Below are 23,364 nucleotides of genomic sequence, written 5' to 3' on the forward strand. Positions count from 1 at the left end.
GAATGATTTGAGAAACGGTTGGGTGGATAAAAAACTTCTACAAATAAATGCTATAGTAGCTTATAAAAAAATGAATGGTCCCCATAACGCCAGCAATCTGCATAAATTAGGAAAATTTCTTTTTAGAGTTAAAATTAGATGGGAAGAGAAAGTCAAAACTCTAACAGGTATGGAATTATAAATGTTGAATAGTCGGACACAATAGGAAACTACGAAAAGTAGTCAGTGAAGTTAACAGAATAATTTTTAAGAGATTGAGTATAGAAATGAAAAAGTTAAAGTAAGAGTTTTAAATACAAGAGCTATACTTATTATTAGCTTTTTGTTTTTTATTGTTATTGTTGTTATTATTATTATTATTATTATTATTATTATTATTATTATTATTATTATGGTGAATTGAGGATACTTATAAGTCCAATATGTATTATTTTTTGTAATATTTATATAGTGAGTGATGGCGGATTAAGAACTGGAACACATCTAATCCACCATGACGTGAACAAAGATGGATGAAATACATAAATAAACAAAAGTAATAATAAACTGTGTGACATATGATCTACGGATATAATTAATTCTTAGATGATATCTCGTATTTGATATAAAAAATCTAAGAAATAGTGTACTGTCTAAAGGGATTAAGAGTAAGCTTCAAAGACTGATTAAAATAAGTTCCATTTCTATTCAGTTTATGAGTATTACTGGTTTATCTTGTGTAATTTCATGGTTTGAATTGTTACAGTGACGACACTTAACCAACGCTTAGCACAGCCTGAATTCCAAAAACAACTTGTGACTGAGCTGTTTCCTGCACATAAACATCTCATGATCAAGAGATCACAGCGATGTCGCAGCTGCGAACACAATGTTAGCAAACCAGAATACAACCCAGGTTCAATAAAGTTCAAGATTCAACTGGCAGCCTAGTAAGTATTACTTTAATTTAATGCTGCTATCTGCATAGTTTAGGCCTTGTTGTTGGTAATGATAGTAGTGGTGATGGTGGCTGAGGCAGTGGCAGTAATGATGATGATGATGATGATGATGATGATGATGATGATGATGATGATGATGATGATGATGATGATGATGATGATGATGATGAAGAATTAATATTTTTTTCACCAGATGTTATGGATCAGTTTTCAACCTCTTTTGTTAATGCACTACTATTTCTAACTTGATATAATCTTAGTACATGCGTTACTAATCAAAAGAATTCGAAGGAAACTTTGTGTCTCTATTCAAATTACCTAGGCATTCATCTTCCTCTTTTTCCAGTTTGAGGTTTACTTCATAGACTGAAACTAACCGAATTCTTTGTGATTTTTGTGATATTCGAGCATTTAGTAGGCCTAACCATCTATCATTGTTGTCCATTCAACTGAAGAGTAAAATCTGATGTCTACAGCTGCAATAGTTGTGGTGTCTCTTGATTGATTGTCTACCATAGTACACTAGGTCAAAATGAAACTGGCCGGCATCTGAGAGACTAAGTTCATATCAGGTATTTCCGTGAGCGCTCGGAACAGCCAGACTTTGTTCAAAAATTGCATATATTCTTGTAGAAGTTATAATGGGGAACACAACTATTAATCACTAAAATCTTCCGAAAAAATAATTCATGTACGAGATTTAAAACAGACAGATCGTTCACAGTGTTTAAACAGTGAATATTGTAACACAAACACTATATATAATAGGTTCACAAGTGGAGTATGACTATTGCTCATTACAATGCCATTTTTACTGCAGTAGTACTCTTAGCGTAGTGGTAGAGCATTAGCTAAGTGTTCATGAGGTGCAAGTTCAGATCTTCGTGGAGCTAATAAACTTCCCCCCCCCCCTTTAAATGCATCTGTGAAAATATAACAGGGTTTCGTCTTTTTTTTTTAATCTTAGAATACTTTTCGCTTTATTATTTTTTTCGTGTTAATAGAAACTTTTGATGCTAGATGGAAGTAACACTAAAAACGACAATTAGGGTCTTTCATATTAAAATACTGTGTCAATTATTTTATTAATCCCTGCTGCTTTACACTCTTTTGCTTAAGGAACAGTCAGTAAAAATGTTGACAGTTAAATAATTGGCAATAATTAATTTGCAAGTTGTGCTACAGGGAATATGATTTATACTAATCTAAATCCGTGATCATCAGGGCCTAAACATAGTAATTGTAAACAAGAAGAAAAACCATAATTCTGATAACAAAATATATCCTGATTTTCTGGGATTATAACCACAAATTTTCACCAATTTTGTAATTATCTGTAAGTAACATGAAGTAACATAAGCAAAATTATTTGACTATATTACACTGAAAGGAGTTGTAAAAAATAAGAGAAAGGATAAAACAAAAAATTCACTACGGAGATTCGAACTCGAGGTGCCTGCATAGAAGTTAAGTGGCTTAACCATTGCTCCACGTGAAGTATGCTGTGGAGGTAGCTCAAATCAGCACCTTGCAGTGCTATCATGGAGACCATACATCATATGGGAAAAAGAAAATTTTGTCTGTACAGAACCATGCAGCATATGGGTGCCTAAGTGTTGTATGCAGAGATCTGTAGATCATCTCTTGCTGTTCCTAATGTATTTTGTTTGATGATCTTAAACAAAAATTGTGCATCTCTGCAGCACTGGAATCCAGAATTATATAAAGTAATGGTTGGAAAACAGTAAGTGCTGCAAATACACATGCCAAGCTTCATCGAGACAAATGTGCATCTATGGTGGGACTGTATGAAGTATTCTTTAAATCAAAGTTGTTGTACAATTAATTAATGTAAAGCAAAACAATTTCTTTAATTCTTCTTTAATAGTAAAGAAATCATTAGATGACAGTTGGAGAGACAGCGAGAGGAGAGTAAAATATATGTCAAGGGGGCATATGCCCAAGAGAAAAATTACCATGACAGCACTGGCGCCTTGTATTATGTAGTTAACGAAAGTGACACATGGAGCTTTATGGTAGTGAACTGCATGTTCACTCGAAGGAACTTAGAAAATTTTCACTGCTCAAGAAGCCGGCCAGTTTCATTTTGACCAAGTGTACATCTACTGGCATAAAAGGCTGTAGTCTGATATATTTTATATTTTACCATTTATTTTTTTGTTTTCAAATAAATGAAAACTTGAAGTAAATAAGGATCTAAGTGCTATTTTGAAACTTTGTAAGAAAATGAGTCCATAATATACATTGAAGCTGTTGGCACATACACATCCCACCCAATAAATGAAGGAACAAGTCTGGACTTTGAGTCTTATTTATGTTATAAATAATTGTTGTTTCAGTAAAAACACAATTTTCACAAACATGGACTTAGATTCTTATTTACTTGAAGTCTTCAAATATATTATAAAATTTATGTTAAATAAATCATTATACAGTGAAACTTTGTTAAGATGCTCTTCAAGGGACCGCACAAATATAGCGTATTAAACGGGACTGCTTATTAGTGAAAGTGGGTCATTTTTGGATTTTTTTAATTTTAACACAAAGGTAAGACTCATCATAAACATTCGTTGAAGAAATTTAAGGATTAAATACAGTAATTATGCAGGATAGAAGGTTACGAGAAACTGCACTTAGTGTCCCGCAAGAAATATTTCAAAGTCCAATGATGGGACACTGCGCATGCGCAGGACACAGACAAGTAAAGGTGCTACCACACCATAGATAAAGCTAGTGCACTAACGTAACATGTACATAAACCGTTTTAGCATGTATATTTCACAATAGCTGAGACTCAACATAACAAATGGCGGCAGTTATATTGCATCGTTTAGGGCCGTTTTCTCCAAAGTTAGTTAAACTTGGGATAAATTAAACCCGTTCAACTTTACTATTCAGTTTAAACATGCTTCCATTTTCTCCATAAATATATGGCAGCCCACCCGTTTAAACTAATGTTGGCACTAGATGCTCATGGCTTCTCATGTGTTGGCTACACTGAACAATAACTTGATTACTGATGGCGCGTCAACATGTCAGCCACAGATCAGGATGTCAGCTGTTTACAAAGAATTAATGCTATAATCAAATCAACGCAAATAAAGAAGGAATGGATCTACTAGTTTCACAAATAGGCACCACAAATAAATAATTTATATCCATGTGAAGTGTTGTCTATCATTTAATCAGTAGTTTTCTTGAATTTATTGGAAAGCATTCTCGATTCCACTTTTCTCTGATAGGCAAGATCGTACAATAACTTGTGTCTTCTGTTAATGTGTATTATCTGATGGCATATGTGGATCCATTTTAATATAAAAATTAATTTCCTTTAGTTTATTCCTTTCCCTCCGAAAATCACGATTTTAATTAATTTCAAGAAGACAACTTCCAGCTTTTTAACGTGTTGGATAACCCACTAAATTAGGCCTACCTGATGTACCCAGGATCTTGATAATTCTAAGGGAAATTGCTTTTATTTTTAACATTGTAGTATGTGATCTAATCTATTTATGTAATATTCACAGGCCCTAGTTTATAATTGGTTAGAATGGGCAAATACCCAGCGCAAGGGAGCAAGAGAAAGTATTTTAAGGTATCCAGAATATGGATTGCACCCTTTCCCTGTTACTTCAAAATTCCAACCTTGTGCACACAAAATAAATTATTGGCACTGAAAAGTGCCTTTTCGTAAATATAATGATGCGCATTCGACAAACGCAGACAAATCTGCTCTTTTTAGTATTTTAAGACATAATTTGGTAGGTGCAATCCATGTTCTAAAATTTTCCCTTTGTTTGGTGAATTGGCACAATTATTGTTTCACATTTTTGTTTGGTAATAGAATGGATGAAGTTAAAGAAAGAGGTTAGGGTGCCAACATTTGCTCTGTCCAGTTTTCCAGTGACCTAAACCCAGGGCCTAAATATTCATAATAGGTGTCATCCTCTTGTATTATTTTTATTTCAGTAAACGGTTGGTTGCACTGTATGATTGGTTTATCGTCCATTATGAATTTTGATCAGATTATCATAAGCTGATTAATGTACACTGTAAGGTCCTTTGTTCAGAAATGTAGAATTCAGGGGAAAAAAAGTAAGAATTTCAGTCCAGTAGAAATTGATTTACTGCTCTCTTTAGCTAGTACAAAGAAAGATATATTAGAATGTAAGAAAACCGATAGTACATCTTTAAAAGACAGAAAAAGCTTGGCAAGAGCTAGCAGAAAGTTTCAATGAAATTAGTGGAACTGTAGTACGGTAAGAGAGTGGAAGATATTAAAGGGGAAGTATGAAAACCTCAAAAAGACCTGTAAAAGTAGATTTTCCGAAGATAAAAAATACACATAGGTGCAGGTGGAGACCCAAGTCAACCGAACTTAATAATAACTTATATTAAAATAAAAGAGATTATTGGCACAATACAACTTGAGGGGCCACCATCTGTATGTGACTCAGATTGTACTGGCCAGTCATCACTACTCGCATCTGTGGAGCACCCATCTGCAAACATTGGAAAAGCACAATTTCCTCCTCAAATCCAATCAATTCAAAATTCCAATGTAATTCCCTTTTCATCTGTGAATCTATACAAGTCTGTAGCTTCTGAATCCCAAGCATTTGTCACAGGTGACGATTAAAATCCCACTGATCAGGTAACTGAAGATATACCAATATAATAGTATTTTAGGATAATATACAAATTAATGAAGTAGAAGCCATTCCATGTAGCAGTCAATTCAGTATTAGGGACCTAAGGAAACCTACTTCCACTCCACTCCTAGTAAAGAAGAAAAGACCATCACAAGACAGTTCATTGGCAGGAAATAAACTTATGGCATTATGGCAAGAAAAACAAGTTCTGCAGTTACAAAAACAAGCAATAGAGGATCAAATTTAATTCCAAAGGATGGAGCATGAATTTAAAGTACCGGTAACATATACAATATTATGAAAGTAGAACATACAGTGAAGATGAAACTCACAGAACTTTATATAAAAAATAAGGAGTTTGATCTTGAGATGAAAAGAAGAATTCTTGAACTTGATGTTAGAAATAGGGAATTGGACCTTAAAACAAACAGCTAACTGAAATCACAAGATTTTGATGTAGTTATGGTGTTTATTTTGTTCAAGTCTATATGTTCTTTTTTATTAAAATTAAAAAATGTAATCTAAAGTATTAAATCACTTTAGGTACCGGTAACTTATATATTTAAAGGCAGTATTGATAACTTCAGTTTTGTAGTAGTTTTTAGTGGTCCTAATATGTTATGATGTCATTTTGATATTTTCATAAAGTCATTCGGTTTATATTATTCACTGTATTAATAATACCATAATCAACATATTACATCAGGTTATCATGCTACTTAAAACAGAAGATATTTAAATTTATGTAGCTTCTTAAGTAGTTGAATAACAAGTTAATCAGTAGGTAATTTAACTTAATTGCAATTCAAAACCAAATTTATTGCATGTTATCACCTACCCGGTATCACATAATTTATATATGGCTTATTTATAATATAGTAATAATACATAAGAAAAAAAACAGTAGGCCTAGGCCTAATTATAACATGACATCAAAATGTTCATAAATCAATTGTTAGTTTCATTTCTAATTATTTTAATAGACATGAACATAATATGAAATATACAGTATATTCCCTCCAGCTAATTTCTTATATGTTAGAAAATAAACACACTGCATATTTCAAGTAATTAGTTACGTTCTGTCATTGAAATCCGACATTGATATAATTTTGATACAAATGCATATATATTTCAACTTGTAACATCACTGCGTAATTAAAATAAAGTGGAATTTTTACATAAATTGTGACTACACTATAATGTGTTAAAATGTTTGTGTATCAGTAACTTAGTAATATTTTATATAACACAGTTACAGTTAAGTCAGGTCATCATTAGATTCTATATTATGGAGGTTGTGTTGCATCTAAAGCTACACCACACAAGATAATAAGTCAGGTTTAAAAAAAATAACAATTTTAGGCTTAATAATTATGGTGTAAGTTACTGGTACTGCTTAATTATCAGTGAAGTAAAGTTATAATATGTACTTTTGAAAATATCCAAGTTTAACATGAATAATAAACAATGTTACATGTACTGCAGTGAATGAAACTCATTTTATGTTAATTTAATCTCTTCCTTCACTGGTTCACCAACAAATCATGGAAGTACTGATGGATAAGGTGGTTTCGCCTGACATTATTTTCTGCTACATTTGGGTGATTGTTAGCTGCTTGAGGGAAGTTATGCACAGCGTTAATGGCATCCAACTGGTCATCAGTAACAGGAGGTATATTTTCATTCTCATTGCAAGCTATATTGTGTAAAATAGCTGTTGCCACAATTACACTTTGAATTCTGTCCAATTTTAGTCTGATTCCAGTAGCTAAAACAGGAAATCTTCTTTTCTATACCCCATAGCTCCTCTCTACTGGACTTCTAGTCTTTAAGTTGTTCCTCTGGCGTGTGTGTAATTGTCAGTGGTGTAATGAGATAATTTTGTAGAGCATATCCACTATCTCCAACTAGAATGGCTGCACCAAATTCTCCATCTTCAAATCGCCTCTTTAATTCTTGAAGAATTAAAAATATGTGAGTCATGAGATGAGCCTGGCCACCTAGCCACAATGTCTCGAATCAACAAGGAAGAATCAGACACAGTTTGCACATTAATTGAAAAAAATTCCTTGCGATTTCTGAAGATTTCTGCATCTCCTCCACCTGGTGATTGTATTTTCACATGTGTTCAGTCAATTGTACTTATATAGTTAGGAAAACGCCAAATCGTATAAAATCCGTGCTTAACCCTTGCCGTTCCTTTAGATGTTGTTGGCATGTTGATATAACGCTGTGACAAATGTCGTATAGCTGTTGAAACTTTTGCAAGGACTGAGAGAACAGAGACTGGAATTAGAGTACAGAGAGTGGACTGAGAGGACAGAGAATGATCTGAGAGTACAGAGAGTGAACTGAGAGAAGATAGTGGACTGAGAGGAATGACAGTGGACTGAGAGGACAGAGAGGAGCCTGGGAGGATAGAGCACTGTGAGATAGGGAGTAAGCTAAGAGAACAGAGGGAACAGAGACTCAACTGAGTGGCAAGAAGGTGGAGAGCGAGGATAGTGAGTAGACTGAGAGACCAGAGAGTGGACTGAGAGGACAGAGAGTAGACGGAGGGGACAGAGAGTAGACTGAGAGGAAAGGAAGTGGACTGAGAGGACAGAAAGTGGACAGAGATTACAGAGAGTGAATTGAGAGTACAGAGAGTAGACTGAGGGGCAGAGAATGGAATGAAGGGACAGAGTGGACGGAGACGACAGGGAGAGGACTCAGACAACAGTGTGTAGCCTGAGAGGATAGGGAGTGGACTGAGAGGATAGGGAATGAACAAGAGGAGTGGGAATGAGCTAAGAGAACAGAGAGTGAACTGAGAGAAAAGAGAGTGGACACAGAGAATGTTGAGTATATTGAGAGAAGAGAGAGTGGACTGAGAGGACAGAGAAGGGGCAGAGATTACAGAGAGTGAATTGAGAGTACATTGTGTGGATTGAAAGGACGGAAAATGATACAAAGAAAACTGAGAGGATGGAGTGGGCTGAGGAGAAAAAGAGTGAACTGAGAAGACGCAGATTGGACCGAGAGGAGAGAGAGAGAGAGAGAGAGGACTGAGAAAGTAGAAAAGGGAAAGGAAACAGAGTGGACCGATATCAAAGAGAGAGTACCGATACTGAAATTACAGTGAGTGAGCACAGAGAGGACTCAGAAGAAAGAATTCTGACTCGCAGTTTCCCCAGTTCACTCTCAGTCTTCTCTCTATCCTCTGTCCACTCTCAGTTCACTCTCTGTACACTCAATCCACTCTCAATTTTTCACCCCACTCTGTTCTCTCAGTCCACTCTCTGTCACCTCAGTCTACTCTCTGTCCCTTCCCTGTTCTCTCAGGTCACTCTCTGTTCACTCTATGTCCTATCAGTTCACTCTCTGCCTTCTCTGTCCTCTCAGTCCACTCTCTGTCCTCGTGAGTCCACACTCTAAGCTCTCAGTACACTCTCTGTTCTCTCAGTCCACTGCCTGTCCTTTCATTCCACTCTCTGTAGGCCTACTCACAGTCCACTTTCTGTACTCTCAGTCCACTCTCTGTACACTCAGTTCACTCTGTCATTTTTGTGCCTTCTCTGACCTCTGCCTTCCCTCTGTCCATTCTGTCTCGTCTCAAAGTTCAGTTCATGAAGGAAAGAGAAGAGTGAGAATAAAACAATGACTGAGAAGACAGTGACGACTGAAATTTAACGGAAGGGGTTCAATATGTAAGGTTTTCTTTAGATTTAGATTTTCCAGCAAATCCTTCATACCCACATTAATGAATTGTAATTTTAAGAGGCTCGAATTAAGGAGATAACACGCTCACTAGGTTCAAACTACAGTCCGATATCAAACGGAGGGGATTCATTATGTATACAAGTTTAGATTTTTCCTGCAATTCTTTATTCCTACAATAAGCAATTATACATTTTCAGGACTCTAACTCAGGAAGTAATTCCGTCATTGGGTTTTAAAACTACAGACTGTAATGTGGCGGAAGATTTGCATTGTGTATAGTACAAGTTTTTAGTTTTTCCTGAAATGTTTTATTCCTTTAATAAAAAATTATAAGTTTTCGGGGCTCAAACCCAGGAAATAATGCCATCACTGGGTCCAAACTACAGACTGTAATTTGGCGGAGGTCGAGCAGTGTGTATACAAGTTTTTAGATTTTTCCTGGAAATTTTTATGCCTCTAATAAACAATTATAGCCCACACTTTCGGTATTCGAACTCAGGAAATATTGCCTCACTTTGTCCGAACAAGAGACTGTAATTTGGCGGAAGATGTGCATTGTCTATACAAGTTTTTAGATTTTTCCTGCAATTTTTTATGTCTCTAATAAAGAACTATAAATTTTCGAAGCTCAAACCCAGGATATAATACCGTCACTGAATCCAAATTACAGACTGTAATTTCGCGGAAGTAGAGCATTGAGTGTACATGTTTTTGGGCTTTTCCTGTAATCTTTAATACCTATAATGATGAATTATATATTTTCGGGGCTCGAATTCGGCCTTAATTGGTTCCTATGTTGGCGGTTCCATAGATGAACCGTTGATACTACAAATACAATCTTTGTAATAATACAGCAGTATTTTACACTCTTTGCGCGTCTTGTACTCTCTGCTCGCCCTGCATTAGGTTTTTATCGAGAGGAAGATTGGCATAAGTAACAATTTTCGTTACAGTGGAGGCAGATGAGTTAAGGTTGGTAGCGCAAAAAGCGCTAGAAATATGTTGGCACTCCTTCAGATGTTACAGCATAGGGGGACAAATACTGCAGTAGAGCCAAAGGTTATTTTATTTTCTTTCCTTTCAGAAAATGTCAGAACAAATGCACTGTCATATGAATTAAAGTGTCCCTTTATTAAAAAGGTAAAAAATTGTTTTCTGTCTTGCATTTGATCCAGTACTATGAATAAATTGCATTTTCAACATGATTTAAATCGGAAGTGACATCAGTAATTTGACTATTAGAAACATTAATGAATGTATGAATCACAAGATACTGCGGCAAGGGCTTCATTGTGAGAAGAATTTGGAATGTCTACCGCTTCCACTTCCTCTTTGTCAAGTCTTCACTGACAAGGCAATTTAAAACTGCTAGCAAGAAGGACAGGGTCTGCAGGTACTCAAGGGTCGCATTCCATTCTATTGCATTCACCAAACAAAGATTCCTACAAATCCTTGAATATGTGGGCACTAGCGGTAAATGTAGAAGTCCAGGAAAAATTTTCTCATCCTTTAAAGTACGATATTTTAGAATTTTCAGCAGATGAAAGAGTGTATTAAATGGGATGACGAGCTTATTAAGCGGTGGATTTTACATGGTTTTATATAGGGATGTCAAGGGACTGGGTGAAAAGAGCATATAATGTGGAATAGCATAACAAACGGGCATGTATTATCGGGAAAGTAAAGCTGGAAGGCACTTGTAGATTTATGACATACAAAAGAATGCTGTTATTGAATGAAAGGCTCCAGATGAAACTTACTGGCCATTTACTGTATCCGTCACATAACTTGGCAGTAAGCTGAGCTGAGAGAGTAAGAGCTATTTTCAGCAATATTACCACGTCAGTGAAGTTAGTATGTTGAAGACAAAGGTCGTAATGTCGAAATGGGATGTAAATATAAGAAGATGGTTTGAAAATGTGATAACTTAATTAAGCCTAGATATGATGTATTGATTGATTTGTAAAGAGAATAATGCAGTTTTATCTTTAAGGCACATATTCGTACTTGAATCTAATTTTAGTGACATTTATAATATATAATATATTTGTTATTGCATACAGACAAAAATTACACCAGATATTTTTTCCTAGAATGCAAAGTTTTGGTCCATGAGCGTACTATACTATTACACATCAATCTTTTAATATTTTGGATTACAGTCTATACAAAACTAGAAAGGTATTGACAATTCAGCAGCTTCGAAGTGTCACCATGGCAACCGCTCAAACTAGCCAATCAGAGACCATGACAACAGGCCGATGTTGCCGACTGTTTCACAGCGAGCACGTGGTAGCCAATTACTTTGTTCAGAAATGTTGAATTTTCGTTACTATGTTGCAGCAAGTATTGATGTTCTGTCGTGGCTATTGTTTTCGTAGATATTTTGTTGTTGATGAAGGTAGAATTAGTTTGAGTTTAATTTTAAATTTAATTCAGTTGTGCGTATATTTGTAACGCGATTTATAGTGTTCGTGTGTTCATTTATACAATGTCGCAAGGCATCACTCCTGCAGTTAGCGGCATAAAACGAACCATGGGCTCAGAAGGAGAAAGGAGTGCTACAAGAACAGCGAGAGGTCTAGAAGTAACGGAAAAGGTGCTCCTCTTACAAGTCAGGCGAGAGAAATGGTTTGTAATGTGCGGGAATATTTCGAAAAAGAAGGTACAGTGGCAGGCCTCTTATTCCTGTACAACAGATGGTGAATAGTACTGCAAAGGCTCTCAAAATGGAAAGAATAAATTTAAATTGAACAAACAAGAGGATAGACTTCCCGACTTGAAACACGAGGAAAGAAAAGGAAAGTGGAAAAGTGGGTGATAAATTTAGATGCCTTTCAGAAGGATGCAATCCAGTGATATGTATGTATATTTGTATTACCAATGGAAGGAGTATTCTATGTTAAAAAAGCTGCAAATTGCGCATGGAGATGTGGATCTTTTCCATGGTAGTGTTTCTTCTCTGCACACTGTCTTAAAGAATTTAAGTTTCAAGTATAAAAAATCAATGATCATAAAGTATTAATGAAGAGAACTTATCGCTTAAACACTATGTACATTTATTTGTCTATGCTATGTACCATATTCACATTCATTCATATGCCTATTATTATTATTATTATTATTATTATTATTATTATTATTATTATGATCATCATCATCATCATCATCATCATTATTGTTCTGGTCAAAGACTACTGCATGATACAAATTTATGAGTTATCAAAAGTTGTTGTTCCATATCCAAGAGATCTATAAAGTGAGAAGAGACAGCATGTAACACCTGCACCGGCACCTTGTTCTCTGGAGATCAAGGATACGTTGGTATGAAGCCAGTTTTGTGGAGGGTACCTAATATTAATTGTCTCTAAAGACAATTGTTTCATTATTTCAGTGTTTACTTCTGATTTCAGTATTTCTTCTGTTAAATTTAGATTATACTCTATATTTAATAGAGTTAAAGAGTTTGGTTTAATTTGTAAGTTTTCTTTTAAATTCGGGATATTGATTTTCTGTTTTAATTCTTGAACCATGGATATGAAACTTTTTTGAGTTTTTAATCTACAGAGAGTACTGCATGAATGCCAATTGTTTCCTGGTAATCTGATAAGTTTTTCATATTGAATCAGTGCTTTTTCTTCTATTGTCATTTTGATGCTGTTAATATTAGTGAGGAATCTCATAGAATCTATTGGAGTTGTTTTGATTCCACCAGTAATGAGCCTGAGAGCTTGGTTTTGAATATATTCTATTTCGTTTATGAAAGGTGAAGTAATTAAAATTTCTCCGCAGTGTGTCAGCACTGGCTGTATAAATATTTTGTATGTAGTGTTCAAAGTATTTCTATAGCATCCCCATTTCTTTCCTGCTAGTCTTTTTAGAAGGGAGAATCTTTTACGAGCTTTTGCAGAAATGTATTTCAAATGGTTACTCCATGTTAACTTACTATCGGAAATAACTCCAAGATATTTGGATTCATAAGTCATAGGAAGGTGTTGGCCATTGTATTGGATATTGAATTCTCTTTCTTTTTTACCAAGTGAAAATATTTGGTAGTTACGTTTGCTTAAATTGAGTGTCATCAAATTTGATGTATTCCATTCATGTAGTTGATCTAGAGCTTTAAGAGCAGAATTTTGAATTTTGTCTCTATGTCTATAAGATCCGGAAGTCCACAAAACTGTATCATCTGCAAATAGTGCTGTTTTCATGTTTGATTCCTTTAATAGGGAGGGTGAGTAATTTATATAAATATTGAATAAAGTTGTGCTAAGGACAGCTCCCTGAGGTAGACTTTGGTATGTTTGTAACTAGAAAGTGAGTTATTGAATTTAGTGGCAATGAATCTTTGACTAAGAAATTCTGATATCCATCTGAACATATTGCCACGAAAATCGTCTGTAGCTGCATTTAGATTGGCAACAGGCCATGATTGTTTGGCCAAACACCTGCATAGAATTGGAATATATCAGTCCCCTAACTGCCCATTGTGCAACTCAAACCAAGAAATATTCGGAACACCTCAAAATCTGTGCTTCAGTGGCTAGTCATGATAATATCTTTGAAAAATACTGGAGTGCAAGAGGTCAAATGACTTTATTGTCAAACGCCTGGCATTAGAAAACAACAACAACATATTGCTGGAGATACCTAATTTCTGGAGTTTTAGTAATAATTTATTTCTCCAAACAGAGTCATAAATATTGCCAGGGTATCTTCTTTCTTGTTAAAACTGTCTTTTATTTCTTGGCCGAGGCGTATGACTTGTTCATTAGTAGAGTGTAGTTGTCGAAAGCCGGCTTGTCTTGGTGATAAAAGATTTTGGGTTCTAAATACCAAGTTAATCTGTTGGAGATCATTGACTCCATAGTTTTTGCTATCATGCTTAATAGTGCTATTGGTCGATAACTATTAACATCATGAGCAGGTTTCCATTTTTTGTGAATTGGTACAATGATTGCCTTTTTCCAAGCTGCAGGAATTGAGGTGTTCCATGTTAAATTGAAAATGGATAAAAGTACAGACTTGGCTTTTTCCCCCAGATGTTTAAAAAATTCGGAATGAATGTTGTAGGGACCAGGAGATTTCTTGGTTTTAAAATTGATAAACATTTCAGGTTTTGTGATATTACTAGTAATATTGTTTTTATTATTTTTATGTAATTCTCTTTTGATAAATTTGTCATTTTTTTTTTTTATATTAGGATGTAATCTGTGAGAGTGTGAGTAGTGTTTATTAAATGCAGTTGCTATATCTCTACTGTCTGTCAGCGTTTTGTTATTATAAATAATAGGTTGGCTACTATTTTCCTGTGTATTGGAAATATTCTTCAGAAATTTATATGTTTTAGCACTATCAGTTCTGTAATTAATATTTTCAATAAATTTATTAAAACTATTTTTTCTTTTTTGCTGTTATGATTGCTTTTTTTAAAAATGGCAGACTTCTTCCTCCAATCTTGAGTATCTTCTGGTGTTTTGATATGTTCGTCTTTGTTCTTGCTTTATCTCTATCTTGTTTCAATAAATTCAGGTTTTCTGTCCAGAATGGGGTGTATTTTTTTGGTTTGCCTCGTGGAATGTGCTTTTTTTGCGATTTTAAGAATAGATTCACAGAAATATTTGTTCAATCTATCTTGAGTTTGTATTTTCCATTAGTGGTGTGTTGAGCTTGAGGTGGTCATCTAGTTCTGTTCTAAATAGTTCCCAATCCGCTTTCTTAAAATTCCATGTTGTTTTGGTATTGTAGGTTTCTTTTCTTCGATTTTGGTGGAGATGGATAGAAGCAATGATGACTCTATGGCCAGATCCAGGGTCTTCAATTATTTTTTTCTTGGTTTCGTGATGGATATCTGATGTTACTTACTAGTAATAAGTCTCGATTTGTGCCAGAACCAGAATAATGTATGAAAGTAGGGGGATCTTCTTTTCTGTAGACAAGTTCTGCGGTTGTAGTATTTAGGAAGTGCATGATCATTTTTCCAGGTTGGTTTACATTATTGTAGCCCCAAAGTTGGGAGTGGGCGTTAAAATCACCAATTATGATAGTTTTAGGTTGTATATCAAACAAAGTTAGATCAAGAGGATTATTTGGTGGGTTATAGGCACTGTAAATTTTGAAATGTTGTTGATTTTTCCATACTTCAATTTTTATTAGTTCTAATTTGCTTTGATTATCCATTTCTTTTATGATTTGAAAATTTGTAATTAATTTCTTTGATATACCTGCGAGAATTCCACTACTGATCTGTCTAACTCGGTTGGACAGTATGATATGATATTTATTTATTTATTTATCTATCATATATCTGTAAGACAGACCTGTTACAATTCTATATTACCCTAGATCTGCCTTACTTTACAATTTTAATCACCTATGCCAAGTCTCACAACTAAAAAAAAAAATAAACAAAAAAGAAAAACACACACACACACATACACACTACAAGATCAATTTAATACACCATTACTTTTAACTTTCTCTGCCCATTTCATCTTCACTATTATTAAAAATTTGCCCAATTTATTTAACTCATATTAGTTATATTACATATTTTCGTATATGCTACATATCTATTCATATTCAAAAATTTGTTATTTATCCACTTTTTCCTTGTATTGTCTGTTACTTGACATTCTAATAATATATGGAACACTTCTTCTCCCATGCTGCAAAGGGAGGGAGATAGCCTTCTCTATGGTACCCCTCCTGTTTTTCAGTTTCCATATTCCTAGTCTTCACCAAGCTAAGCCCATCCTCACTTTCCTATTATTTATTCTGACATATTCTTCTTGTTCCCATGACGTTTTAATGTCCTTATAGTTACTTAATGTTCTCAATTCGTTGAGATTTTGTTATAATTCCTGTTTCGTAATTTCGTTACATCTCTCTTTTATGATTTTACAAATTACATTTAAATTCATTACTCCAGTTTCCTCCCATAACCATCTTAGACCTAATCTACTCACCTTGTTCTTTAAATCTTCTAGCCAATTGGTTGGACAGTATGTTAACCTATGTAATCAAACTACGCAAACAAATTGACACAAGAAGTCTTCAACTGCACTTGTTCGTTTTTCACTATGCACATTACTACCATGAACTTGGTTGTAACAACGCTCACCTTTATGAGCACGGCAGCTAACAGCAATGATACCATGAGGCTGTATAGTGAAGTTTTGCTTATCTTGTACTTGGAAAATTTTTAATGATATAATCATCTGTGATCAAAAATTACTCTGGAATGAACATGTACCTCTTGTTTGTAAATACATTATCGCAATTGTTCTCCAGAGACTTGTGAATTGTGTATGCCCAGAAGTTATTATCTATGTATATATGTCTTTTCCATTGTAATTTATTGTATAGCGTACACATCTGGAGGCATTCATCTAGTGCTAGTAAGATTTTTATATTACAAAAAAAAAGTTTTACATATCATGGCAAGAAAATCTGATTTGGAACATTATAAAAGTTTATTTATCAACAAAAAAAATTCTAACTTTTCCTGGAATTTATGCCTTTGCTTGTGAATCGCCATTGTGGTCTAATTGCTAGAGCACTGAACTTATAATCCTGTGGACCAGGTTCGAGCCCCGATTTATAACTTGTGTTGATCCAAGTAACAAATGGGTTTTTTCTGGGTGCTCTGGTTCGCCTGTGGCATCCATACAAACCTTCATCATCATCTCATCTCATTGTGGGTGTAACGCAGACTAGCCTCTTATGGCACGCACTATTCCCCTCTCATAAATTCATGTTAACAACCATGCCAGGGATAACTTCTATCCCCTCACAAAATATAATTGCTTTAATACGAGTATACTTTATAAAGTGTCCCACACCGTGGCGTCATGGTCTTAGGCATCCTGCCTAGGACTCGCGTTACGAAATACGCGCTAGTTCGAATCCCCATGGGGGAAGAAATTTTCTCATGAAATTTCGGCCAGTGTATGGGACCGGTGCCCACCCAGCATCGTGATGCATTTGGGAAGCTACGATAGGTAGTGAAAATCCGGTTTTGCAAACCAGCTATAACGGCTGGGGGGGTTCATCATGCTAACCACACGATACCTCCACTCTGGTTGGATGATCGTCCACCTCTGCTTCGGACGTGAGGCCAGCAGCCGGCTAGTCAGTCTTGGCCCTTCATGGGCTATAGCACCATGAATTTTTTACTTTATAAAGTATAAAGTAAGCAAAGAAAATAATATTAATGTATTAACATCCCTGGCAAGTTAACAACAAGCAGTAACTTAGGAATTATACATCTTATCTTAAGCCTGCTCATGGCTATAATTATTATTATGATCAAGATGCAAGACAAGCAACTCAGTGCGACCAAGCGTTGAGCTGTATTGAATGAGGTTGAGGTCACTTCTGTCACTCTTTTGTCATGAGTTTGTGTGCATTAAGATAAGAGGAGTAATGCAATACGTAAATATGTTTACTTTGGAGAAATTCCAATATGGTTGGATGCTTGTACTGTTCAGCACTCCGCACCACGACCTTAATCCAGGCTATTGTATGCATGATGATGAATTTATGATATGTAAATTAATGGTGGTGAAATGGGTCCGAGGTCCGACACCAACGAGGTATTCTCTATCTTAGGATTCTGTCTCCCTCTCATTAGAAATCTTAATTCGCACCCTGTCTACACGACTGGCTTCATATAGGTGAAGACAGAAAGTCAAGTACCCACCATTAGTTAGAAGAAATTGCTTGTTAGATTTTTATAAGAGAAAATATTGAAAAATATCGTATTAGATCAAGTATTCATAATTATGGCACTAGGGCATGTGGTGATTTGTGTTTTAAATATTGTCGCACTTCCAAAACACTGAAAAGTTGGGAAACTATGGGAATAAAATTTTTTAACAGCTTGCCTGTTAATGCCAAATGTGTTACTGTTTCTATTTTAGAAAAGTTCTTTTAAAATGGTTAATTGATAAGTCTTTATACCGTTGATGCATTCTTTAATATGGGGGTGAATGATCTTGTCTTTTAATTTGTAATATCTGTATATTTTCTTGTCTCTTTTTAATGAACCCTATTATAATCATATTATGTATTATGTAATGACCATTAAAATAATAATATTATTATTATTATTATTATTATTATTATTATTATTATTACTACTACTACTACTACTACTACTACTACTACTACTACTACTACTACTACTACTACTACTACTACTACTATTATTATTATTATTATTATTATTATTATTATTATTATTATTATTATTATTATTATAGCTATCACGTGCCAGAAATACGGATTGTCACATGTGAACCACTGCGAGTTGGCAATGAATGTCATCTGATAATCAAACTGTGTAATCCAACACAGCATCAGACAGCGATCCAGTTCCTCCCTCTTCCATCTCCAGAAGAGGATTTAGAGGAAAGAGAGAAGGAATTAGAGGAAAAGAAGAAAAAGCAGGCAGAGAAAAGGGATTCAGAGGTATGAGATTAAATTTATCCTTAAACATATTGATGATAGTTTGTGGAGAAAAAATGCAGCAATACCTACTGATATGTTCATTTTCACTTGACAGTAATCACAGGAAATAGTATTTTTTTCAGCCAATTTAATTTCCCTTTTAGTCCATGTAAATATCCTCTTTTTAGCAGTCACCAGCCAGACAACCTATTTCATTTCACCTCTGCTTGAGAGTCAATCATAAACTGCTCTGAATACCGTAATTTTTCTGTTAAAGAGTAAAGGTAGGTGCTCACTCAATGAAACAGATTCGTTCAGCTCATTCGGATTTTTATTATAGTATTGCTCACTTGTCTGCATTTCCGAATTGATCATCTAATAATGTTATTTACTGATAGAGCGAGAACATTACTTCCTTCTAGTGTTCTGGACTAAACCTGAAAATAAAATGAATAGCTCTGAGGAGGATGTATTTTTAATTGTGTTGGCTTTGGGAGAAGAATTAATAACAAAATAAGCTTCACATCTTCCTTTCCATTTATACCTTCAGTATTACCACAATCATTATATTGCCATGGATTTCTTTTTTTCCCATAAGGAAATCATCTAGATTTCTCTGACCTGAATGGAATCCAATCATGTGGACTTACTTACTTACTTACTGGCTTTTAAGAAGCCCGGAGGTTCATTGCCGCCCTCACATAAGCCCGCCATTGGTCCCTATCCTGAGCAAAATTAATCCATTTCTATCATCATATCCCACCTCCCTCAAATCCATTTTAATATTATCTTCCCATCTACGTCTCGGCCTCCCTAAAGGTCTTTTTCCCCTCCAGCCTCCCAACTAACACTCTATATGCATTTCTGGATTCGCCCATACGTGCTACATGCCCTGCCCATCTCAAACGTCTGGATTTAATGTTCCTAATTATGTCAGGTGAAGAATACAATGCGTGCAGTTCTGTATTGTGTAACTTTCTCCATTCTCCTGTAACGTCATCCCTCTTAGCCCCAAATATTTTCCTAAGAATCTTATTCTCAAACACCCGTAGTTTCTGTTCCTCTCCAAGTTTCACAACCGTACAGAACAACCAGCAATATAACTGTTTTATAAATTCTAACTTTCAGATTTTTCGACAGCAGACTGGATGATAAAGGTTTCTCAACCAAATAATAACCAATCATGTGGACAGAGGTGATATGTCCAAATGGACAATGCCTAATTTAAAATAATGCAAAGAATAGGGTGACTAGATGTCCTCTTTTGTCCGGACATGTCGTCCTTTTTAGATTTTGTCTGGGGCCTGGTGGATTTAAAAAAAAATCAAGAAATGTCCTCCTTTTTGTAACTAGTATGCCTGATACTATGAAATTATTTGATTTGACGCCTTTTTCAAGTAACTTGCCTGTAGGTGGCAGCAGCATCGATGGAATATACTCTTTGCCAATGATCATGATAACTCTCTTTGCTCCATTGAGCCCCTATACTAAACTGGAGGCACAACTCTATGCTTTAAAAGCGTGACGTGAATGCTGAGTGCCTGAGCGTATTGCTGTCTTTTTCTAACACAGTGTTGTCCTTGTCTCTTTTGCAGTGAATGCTATTGTATGCAATAATGGTATTTTTATTGCTTACTGCGCATATGCAACATCAACCTCACGAAAGACTCATTGAAACACATTAGTTAGAAAGAGAGAGCAATACCCTTACCAACAGTCAAGCTTTCAGACAGGAAAGAGCATTTAGTATAGAGCTCACTGCTTTGCTGCCCCTTCTTATGATCGTTGCTCATAGGTAGCTAGTAAATCGAGAGATTGAGGTGTGAATGTACTGTAAATGTAAAAAGATATTTTCTGTCCTCTTTAATAATTATAGTTCTCTTGACTTTCATATGTAGCTAACTGTAAAATCGTTATTATTAAGTTTATTTTGTAGTAAAATAGATATTAACATACTTTTAAGTATGATATAAACCTAAATCTGTACTGTAAATATTTTGTTATAAAATAGATATTGACGTAGATTAAAGTATACTATAGGCCTAAGCCTAAATCTACATATTTCCTGTCCTCTTTTTTCGCACATTGTCCTTTGTGTTCTTTTTTTATCGATGTGAATCTGGTCACCCTAGCAAAGAATAAAAATTCGAACATTCTAAATGAATCCATTCTGGTAAGAGACCGCATACCGTAATCATATAAAACCCCATCTTTTCAAATTGTAGAATATTGTCAAAAATCTTTGTAAGTAGTATGAACGATGCTTTCGGTTCCTGCAATGAATTGACTTCAGTTGATTCTCCACCAGTTGATGCATATGATGTACGAGATATACCATAAATTACTGTGAAAGAGGTGAATGTTGCATTATCCAAAATTAAAATACATGCGACTCCAGGACCAAATAAAATAAAGTAAGAGTGTTAAAACATGAATTCATTGCATCATTGGGTACAGCAATGCTTCGCTTTGGTTTTGTTTCTAAGGAATTCAAAAGATCTAGAACAATCTTATTACAGAGAGGTGGTGATTAAAAAATCTAAAGAATTGGAGAGCCATTACAATATTCTCGGTGATCAAAAGAATTATTGAATGTGTATTATATCTAAAATTGCTCTATTTTCTCATCAGAGAGGCTTTGTCTCGACTCCTGGCACTCATATTAACACATTTCTTGTCAATGGTTGCATAAAAGCAGCTAAGACTAGTAAGTCTGACCACTTTATTACATTCATGGACATTATAAAATCCTTCGATTCTATTGGTCACAGCCATATAGCACAATCTTTGGCTGTCAACAGAATACCACAAAGTTAAGAAAATTAATTTTGAATTTATTTTCTCATAATGAAATTCAAATTGAGACTACGAATGGTAAAACAAAGTGGATTGAAATCAACAAAGGTATTCCTCAGGATAGTCTACTATCACCATCGCTCTTTAACTTGGCAATAGATGATATAGTGAAAGAATTGACCGATAAAGAAATATCAGAAGAATATGGTTTTCCATTGCACTCCCACGTACAAAATCTTACAGCTCTGACTTTTGCTTATGATATTACCACAGTCTAGTATATACAGTCACGAAGCTTGAGTTGTGAGGGTACTAGGAACAATGAACTGTGCAGATACTATTTCACATTGTCTGTAATGAGGCGATAGTAGCGATCCTAGTGGCTAGCAACTACCTATGGATGCATATTTACTATGTATTGAGCTTCGTGACTGTATATCCTAGACTGTGATATTACTTTAATATCAGGAAGTGAACGCAGGATCCAGTCTCTCATTAGTTTAACAGAAAACGATTTACCATCAATTATTGGTCTTAAAATCAACTAATTGCAATTAAGAATGGTATATTGTCTCCTTTAGAACTAACATCTATTAACAGATCAATAATTAAATCTGCAACTAATACAAAGAGAGTATTTATGTAGGGGTTAATTTCCTTGATGAAATAGTCTTCCATGAGAAATCAACCATCACAACTCTGCATAAAATATCACAAAACTTCGTGCTTCACACTTACTTAAGGCTGATCCAAAAGCTTTCGGTAATCAATATATTTGGCTCAGCCTGATATAACCATTACATTGTGCACCTCTTACAAAAATTAGATAACCTTTTTAGACAATGTTGACGAAATCACAAAATGAGCACTCAAAGAACTAATTGGATTGCCTCATGACTGCCCCAGCAGAATGATTTATATGCGTAAAATTATTTTCGTGGCCTGGCACTAATGAAGGCAAACTGGGAAATTTATATTAACATATTAACATCTGTAACACTTTACTTCAATTCGATGACAAACAGCACACTTAGAAGATGAAAAGATGTATGCTTTATCCATACTTGTCATATCTACACCAGAAGCAAGTCACTGGACATGTCGATGTATACTTAAATAACTACACCATGAAGCCTTCAAAACTTGGACTACTCAGTCATTATTTGGTAAGGGCATCTTTATGTATTCTTAGCTTCCAAAAACGAATTCCTGGGTCAGTAATAGAAAAGGGTTATCCTCTTCTGAATGAACCAACGCCCTGAAGATGTCGTGCAATATCTCTGCAGTTCACATATTGTCAACAGAACATCCATTGATAATGATAATGACAGGGGCGTATTTTGCGGGCTACCGGGGCTACCGGCGGTAGCCCAAGGAAATTACAAAAGAAAAAGTTTATAATATAACATAATGTAATAATTTTGTATTATTAGTTTTACCATAGTAATTAAAATTAAAGTAATTGTTAGATATATTTTGTGTAATAATAGGGTCAGCGGTAGCCCAAACCCTTTAACCAGTATACGCCACTGGATAATGATATTTCAGTAATGTATTCAGTAGGTATCCAACAAATCTGACAAATACTTGGTGTTTAAAAAAAATAGGAATTTCAATTACAAGACATTTACAGGCTTGTATCAATATGCTATGTATTCATCTAGATCAGCAAAAGATGAGTGAACTTTATTGCTTTGAAATACTGAATCTGTTGTTTTTCTCTAATGGCCGCAATTTGGGATCATTTATCCCATTTTGCTTCTTGCTTCCCAATAAAGTTGAGAGAAGTTTTTATTTTG

At 34.9% G+C, this 23,364-nt stretch overlaps 1 protein-coding gene across 1 annotated transcript in view; it reads left to right on the forward strand.

Moving 5' to 3' along the window:
* Nucleotides 1-23,364, forward strand: part of DCTN4-p62 (dynactin subunit 4) — a 69,649-nt gene that overhangs the window by 27,663 nt on the left and 18,622 nt on the right. Inside the window, exons 4-5 of the mRNA XM_069823942.1 lie at nt 746-929; nt 18,583-18,790. Coding sequence (XP_069680043.1) covers nt 746-929; nt 18,583-18,790 — 392 coding nt within the window. The remainder of the gene's footprint in view (nt 1-745; nt 930-18,582; nt 18,791-23,364) is intronic.

Source organism: Periplaneta americana, chromosome 4 (assembly GCF_040183065.1).
Source record: "Periplaneta americana isolate PAMFEO1 chromosome 4, P.americana_PAMFEO1_priV1, whole genome shotgun sequence".
Taxonomy (NCBI): Eukaryota; Metazoa; Arthropoda; class Insecta; order Blattodea; family Blattidae; genus Periplaneta; species Periplaneta americana.